At 34.9% G+C, this 7948-nt stretch overlaps 1 protein-coding gene across 1 annotated transcript; it reads left to right on the top strand.

Annotated features, from left to right (window-relative positions):
• Positions 1–3662: 3662 nt before the first annotated feature.
• On the top strand, positions 3663–7948 carry LOC128210029 (E3 ubiquitin-protein ligase RNF139-like). The gene is made up of 2 exons (XM_052914334.1): positions 3663–4043; positions 5523–7948. The coding sequence occupies exons 1-2, from the start codon at positions 3794–3796 to the stop codon at positions 7331–7333; spliced, it is 2061 nt and encodes a 686-aa protein (XP_052770294.1). The 5' UTR covers positions 3663–3793; the 3' UTR covers positions 7334–7948.

Below are 7948 nucleotides of genomic sequence, written 5' to 3'. Positions count from 1 at the left end.
TTAGCTAGCGTCGAAGGAGGTATTATTTTTGTTGATGTAAAAACAAGGCAAAGAAATTTAGAGGGTGATCTGTTGCCGATGGTATTTCAAATGATCTTTTTAACAATTGACAACATAGAAATTTAAAGTTAGCCTTGCCAACGCAGTACGAAGAATACCTCCATTACGTTTTGTGAAACTTGGATTTGTCTTAGCAACTATTACTATTGGACCGACATTTTTTGTCATCACACATGCTTCACCGGCTAATTGGCATCTGTTCAATCTCACCGGAAATTTTACTGTATTAATAAGAGATTTTTTCTTGCTTCTGGAATGTTTTTTGCTTTGGATTTCTTGGCGTTCAACTCAGTTAAACGACAAGATCCAAAGTGTTTTGGACAGCATAAGGGTGATCAAAAGATTTTCAATTTTGACGAGCAGTCTTCTGATGACATACTATCGCGTTATGGCCCCCTTCTTGGTTGCATTCTTCTGGTTGCATGTAGTTTTAAACACCGTCTGGGGAACATTGTCGACCACTGGATTTATTTACAATGAATGGACAAGGTATAAAATCAAAAACGACCTCCTGAACTTTCTTAGTGGACTTCCAAATGCCATGATAAACGAAGACAATACAGAATGTTCTGTATGTTAAAATGTATTAATGTTTGCTGGGAAGAAACTTCCTTGTGGGCACGTGTTTCACCATGATTGCCTCAAGAGATGGTTTCAGGTGAAAAACATGTGTCCGTACTGTAACACTGCCATGTACATTCCATGACGAATCCTCACACCCGAGGGACTTGTAATCGTCAACTAGAATCAAGCAGGCACAGAGCAACAAAGGCAACAACGGCTTCTACAAAATTAAAAACAGCAATCGCAACAGAGGTAAAACCAAGTGCTTCTACCAGAACATCCCCACGAACATTTCCAATAAAGACAACGTTTTCTACAACAAGAAAACTGGAACACAAAAAAACCCTGAGAAGGTTTGAGAACTGAAGTGATTTCAAATGTACCGTACATATCATATGATAGTAAGGACTACTTCTGTAAATGAACTTAAACTCACAAATGTCAAGCAACAGTATTTGTGTTCTGTTTTACATGCTGATGATAAATATATATCGTACAACTGTGATATGATAAATGTTATGTTTCTAACACTGCTTATTGACAATTGCTTGTTTATTTTCTATGAAATTACCCTTACACATTTAACCCAAAATAAATAATGTTTTACCAATAGTAAAATTTGGACATGCTAATGGAAACAAGCATGTCAATCATTTTAAAGTATATTTTTTGCTAGCAACTGTTTTTCAGTGGAATTTCAATAGTTGTTGATGTTGTCAATGAATGCAAAGAAAGGAAAAGGAACAACTCAACAGAACCTAACTTTGTTGTAAATAATGGCAGCCTGACCCAAAATACTACATAAAATGTTCATCTTTTAATTAAATTTATTTAATTTGTCTCTCGTTATTGTGCACTTAATAAACAATGTTCTAAATATCGCGCGAACAAATTTCGATTAGTTCAAATATCAGAAGGTATCTCTTTTATCATAGCAAGAATGAATACAGGACAGATATGGGCATTACATATCATACAAACATTAAAGCGCGTTGAGAATAAAATCCTTGCTCTGATCAATGCTGGTGGACGAGTGTTACGCTCGCGACTTCTGAAACTAATTTAAGTAATGAGAGTAATAATACTTTTTGCCCAACAATAACCAACACCACACACTATATGCGATCGAAAATGTGCCTAAAAATAATTGATCTGAAATGGACGTATACTGTTGTTCAGCTATCTTTTTCAACATAATACCACACAAATGGTTCGAAAAGTTCCGTTTGTTTGGCCTCATATTTTATTTTGTCTTTTGTACATCCTCCGTTATCTTCCGTCAAACATCAAAATAATAATAATAATGAAAAAAATGACCTTAGTGATTTTTATTGTGTTATCAAAGGCTTATTAAAGGACCACAAATGAAATTAAATTAATCCTAATGGGACTTTATAAATAGTCAATATATTTTTACAGATCCGTTTTGGCTTTTAAATGAACGTAAGGAATCCGGTCGACAAATAAGCTAGTTCTCTAAGCTAGATCCCTTACATTTCGATGCCTTGCGACCCCATCTAACTTTTGCACAATTTAAATAGTGATTGCTTGCTGATTACTTATATATAACATGAATGACCAAATATACATAATATGTTAGTGGTTTTGCTCTTTATTTCAACTGGAAATGGACATACAATTAGCTCTTATTTTGTTACCCTTGAAGAACGAAATATTGTTTTGTTATACTATTTTTGATATCTATCTGTTGCCTTCCTGTAAACATCCGGCACAATGCCCACATACAAAGGGCCTAGACACCAGATGGCCCTAAACTCAACTTGAACAGTATTTCCTGAAAACAAGCCTAAATTGTTAAAATGAGCTAGAATGTGGCCGATATTACATCATTAAACACTATGTAATAATGAATAATAAATGCAACACACTTGTCGGCCCGCACGCAGTCTTCGCTGAGATTTTTCGTTTGAAAATAGCGCGGAATGGTTTCCCCGTTTTAAATACGCAGAATATTTTTTCAGAATACCTTACAAGTGATGTGACCGTTTCGCACACTAACCTGTCAATATGCGTGTGCGTAAACTCGCTGCCATTTTCATCAGTCTTAACTTAATCTCTTCTAAAAGTTTCCATCGAATAATTTCATCACCGATGTTAATCTGTCAGCCTCTGCGTCTATCTTGTTTCGCAGCAGTTTTCGACTTACTTGAACTGTTCGTCGTTTTGAGGAGCCATGAAATGTTTATATTTAGCATGTGAAAGTCACTAGAAGAGTGATGATAAATTTACGTATACATTATTTTTAGACTTACGTAGACTGTAGACAAACGTGGTCTAGTCCAAATTGGAAAAAATCGCAAAGACTGCGAAAAATAATGTGTCATAAGCGATGTGATGCATCAGAAAGATTCAATGCGTTATATATTCACAACGAACTGAAATTAATGTAAGTTTTTGACAATTCTTTCTTGAAAAACTTTCTTTGATAAACTGGTGCCGAGTCCCTTTAAATCAAACGTGTTTGTATAGCATTGACATAAAGTCTTCAAACATAATGAAGAAAACAGCCTTTTAAACGTTCAGCCAAATAAAATGCAATTTCTTTCTTTGAATAAATATTTATGAAAATCTGCAGAATCAAACCCAGTTGTCATATTTGGATACTTTAAAATTTGAATTTTTTAATTAGTAGCATTAAACATAAACTTAATTTAGTTTTAGTAAACAAAAACAATATAAATAAGGTTAATTATTGACAAAAACACCGATATTCCATTTTACCTATATTTTGCATTAGTCTAGAGTCAAATTACTAGACCGGAACCAAAGGCCAAACATCAAAAAACTGTTAGAAAAATAGCTTTATTTTCGTGAGAGTTGACCCCTATACCACCAGACACACATGTTAGTCATATTTGTTGAGTATTATACTTAAACGATTTAACCCTGCATTAATTCAAAACATAAAAACTAATCTCGGTTTAGTATTAAGTAATACATTGGAAAAACCAGTGGAATTCCGATATAACTATATTTAGCATTGTATTCATGTCAATGTCATTGCGAAATAATGGAAATAGAAAGTACAGTATTTGGCTTTCGTTGTTAGAATCTAAGCTTTATGTAGCATTGGGTGTTAAAGAAAGGGTTGTGCGAAAGCCCAATAAAATAAAGCATTTGTGCTATATAACTGTCTTTAAAGTATAAAATGGCAAAGACAATAAGAACATTTTGTGACTTTCTAAATGGGAAAAGTTTAGAGGTTGACAGTAAACTGTCAGAATATGGCTCATATGTGGACGACTGGTACGATGGTTTAACAGGAAGGAAGAAATACAAACTGGAAGTAACCCTGAAGTTTCCACTGGTTGTGATTATGTATCTCTGGATGAATGGCATTGCTCCTTACTATAACAACTGGCTTCTAGATGCACCTTTCCTCATCGTTAGATATCTAGGTAAGTGCGTGTGTGCAAGGTAATGAAACACTGCTGCAGCCAGTTGCATAATACAGATGAATTCTTTGGTTTGGAAAAAAATAGCCAACACGTGTATTGATTGGTCAACATTTATCCAATTAATACTATTAACCAATAACAGTATTTGAATATGCAAACTAGCCAAAAGATGGGACAATTTATCTAAGTTTTGTACAATTCATTTCTGTAATAATGAATAATAAATGCAACACACTTGTCGGCCCGCACGCAGTCTTCGCTGAGATTTTTCGTTTGAAAATAGCGCGGAATGGTTTCCCCGTTTTAAATACGCAGAATATTTTTTCAGAATACCTTACAAGTGATGTGACCGTTTCGCACACTAACCTGTCAATATGCGTGTGCGTAAACTCGCTGCCATTTTCATCAGTCTTAACTTAATCTCTTCTAAAAGTTTCCATCGAATAATTACATCACCGATGTTAATCTGTCAGCCTCTGCGTCTATCTTGTAGACGTCTAATGCTTTTATATTTTTTCATCTATTATTTGAACATTTCATACAATATAATGCGACTAAATTCATGGAGAAACAGTTGAGAAAATGCAAGCGTTTGTGAATTGCCTTCCACTATACAGAGTGGTTGAAGAAAACTATTAACGAAAATATTTGACATTTTAAATTTTCATTGTTTTTCAAGTGCAGGCTTTTGGAAGGGTAAAACATACATCCTTTCCAACGTGGACTTATTTAGAAGTAAAAGAAATTTGCTTTTGCCAAAATGCTTATAAAACATTTCTTGTTGCTCCTTGATGATTGAAAATTAGTGACCTTCATTCAACTTGTTCGTAAATAAGTATTTTTCTTAAAATAGAAACAAACACTACAAAGCAATCATCGATTGTTGTTTGTAGTGTCATATGTTGACGCGTTTAACTATTCCTATTCTGGTAAAAACATCTGCTATTTCAATGCAAACGCCCTTCGAGCTAAATACTGTAAAATTCGTTTTTTTTTCGTTTTAAAGCTATTTAATTGATACTTAAAAACCTGTTTTAAAGGAGGTAACTTACAACCTTGCCTACGATTTAACGTTGAGCATACACGTAGTATGTTCTGGTCCTTCAAACCGACGTTTGAATTGCGTCAATTCCACAAGTAGTGCATATGCCAAGCATTTAGAAGTTCACTTCTACCTGACACATGTTACAAAGAACGATAAAATGTTCAGAAAAATCTTAATTTGAATCATTCGGATGTATTGCATATATATGCTCTTACACGTCATAGGCTACTCAGAAGCTAGTAACCCCAACACCCAATTCACGATGACAAAATCATAAATCTGAATATGCACTAATACTATTAGTAGTTCAGATATTAATTTTGTCACCTTGTTATATACGATCTTTTTTCAATTAAACGCGATACTTATACATCAACATATGTTTACTGTAACACATCTAGACGTTTTGCTAAGTTAACACGTTTCTTTTTTAGGACTCTTCGTGATCTTGGTCAGGTTTATATCCAGTTTCGAGAACCTCTTTCCATTCTACGTTGCAACGTGTACAGTTTATGTATCATCCGTTGTTTCCCAATACGTGTACTGGATTTCCCGAAGTGCAGCGGAGGAAGCGTGCTTTCCAGAAGCGTTTGGACCTTGCTGGAGCGCCGGAGATCATCTATGGATCCCTACCACGTTTGCAATCGTTGTTCGGGTATTGTGTATGTTTCAGCTATTGCACGACGCCGATGATGCAGTCTTAATGGTTGTTCCTTTGGTTTCAAGTTTAATAACCCTGCTTATGAGTTTGACATCCTGGTATATTGTAGCTGAAGTAGACTACCTGACTAACGGCTTCTTCTTGATCATCTCACTTGTAATAATAATTTTGCGATGCGAAGAAAATGAAAAATCGAGTGTTTACAAAAAGCTACTTAAACTGCGTGGCCAGTTAGAAAGAGAAGAAGACAGTGAAAGAAGAACACGTGTTAATGATCTTTTGGAATACTATGAGATGAAAAAGCAAAGAATTGATGCCAACAACTGGAATGTTAGACTAACAAAGGACGTTTCCGATCTAATAACCGCAATTTTTACCATTTTTAGTATGATGAGCATCCTCATGAACCTATCTACACGCCTTTGGTCTTTGCTTTATAATTCTGATAAAACTTATTTAGAACTGAATAATTTGATTGAACCTATTTTCTCTTCTCTGTCAGAGAGTTCCAACAATTGTATAACGTTCATTGGATTGGCGTTTGTGTTTGGAAAATTGTCCCATATATTAATATATGCTATTAACACATTTCTGAATGTAGCACAACCTAACTTTGATAACTTACGTTATCAGGTAGAAATTTTCTTTATGTTAGTTAGCGTCGAGGGAGGTATAATTTCTGTTGATTCAAAAACAAGGGAAAGAAATTTAGAGGGTGTTCTGTTGATGACGATGTTTCAAATTTTCTTGCATACGCTTGGCAGAGTAGAAAATGAAATTCTTGCCCTCGCAAACGCAGGAGGAAGAACATCGCCTATGCGCCTTGTAAAACTTGGACTGGTCTTAGCAACCATAACTATAGGACCGACATTTTTTGTCACCACACATGCCACACCGGCTTTACATGTCAATGTTTGGCATCTGTTCAATCTCACCGGAAATCTTACCTTATTAGTGAGGGTATTTTTCTTGCTTTTGGAATGTTTCTTGCTTTGGATTTCATGGCATTTAACTCAGTTAAACGACAACATCCAAAGAGTGTTGAATATTGTCCGGGTGATAAAAGGAATTTCAATGTTGACGTCGAATCTTCTGATGACATACTATCGCTTGATGGCCCCCTTTTTGGTGGCATTCTTCTGGTTGCGTGTAGTTTTAAATATCGTTTGGGCAACATTTGGGATTATTGGCATCATTTACATTGAATGGGCAGAATACAAAAACAGAAACGACCTCCTGGACTTTATAAGTGGACTTCCAAACGCCTCTACAAATGAAGACAACGCAGAATGTTCTGTATGTTACATTGAAATGGATGTTGGGAAGAAACTTCCTTGTGGGCACGTGTTTCACCATGATTGCCTCAAGAGATGGTTTCAGGTGCGAAACGTGTGTCCATACTGTAACACTGCCGTAGACATTCCCCGACGAATGTTCACTACCCAGGGACTTGTAGCAGTCAACCAGAATCCAGCGGGTATAGAGCAACAAAGGCAACAACGGATATTACAATTGCAACAGCAAGTGCAACAGATGCGAAATGAAGCGCTTCTACGAGAACATCCCCAAGAACATTTCCAATGAAGATAACATTTTTCTAAAACAAGAAAACAGGAATACACAAAAAATAACTCGCGTGAATAGGTTTAAAAACTGATAAGAGTTATCTTAAATTTCATATTATAATAAAGACTTTTGAAAATTCATTTAAACAAACATGTCCAAGAACGGGTAATTGTGTTCTATTTGACACAAATTGAATTTGAAAGCCATTTTTACATTTTTTTTGTGTATTATATATCTAAAATATATCGTATCAAAATTATATTATGAATATCCTCATGTTACACTTTCTGCTAGTTGTTTTTGTTTGTTTTCTATGAAATAACTTCTCTTATCTTACACATTTAACTGAAAAAAAGTATCCAAAAGAAATAACGTGGTGCTTTCGTCTTAGAATTAATGACTTGACATATTATAAGATGTTTCATATATAAATGCTTGGTATGATATGTGATTTAATATCCATTTTAATGTACTTAGTCCTTATTTGGGCTCTTGTAATTAAATCCTTATCGTTACGTTTAAACTTGTAGTACAGTCGAGCCTCGCTATGTCGACGTCGGATACGTCGACTTTTTTTACCGGTTCCGAATTTATTCCTTCTTATTCTATATTAAATAAATCTGTTTGTGTCGA

This window comes from Mya arenaria, chromosome 11 (genome assembly GCF_026914265.1).
Source record: "Mya arenaria isolate MELC-2E11 chromosome 11, ASM2691426v1".
In the NCBI taxonomy this organism is placed as follows: Eukaryota; Metazoa; Mollusca; class Bivalvia; order Myida; family Myidae; genus Mya; species Mya arenaria.
Note: the sequence above shows the minus strand (reverse complement) of the source record. Positions and strands in the feature narration are given on the sequence as shown.

Bases quoted from the DNA above. Each gene is read 5' to 3' on its own strand.
- LOC128210029 (XM_052914334.1), top strand. From the start codon at position 3,794: ATGGCAAAGACAATAAGAACATTTTGTGACTTTCTAAATGGGAAAAGT. The intron at 4,044-5,522 runs GTAAGTGCGTGT...TTTCTTTTTTAG, and splicing joins CCTCATCGTTAGATATCTAG to GACTCTTCGTGATCTTGGTC.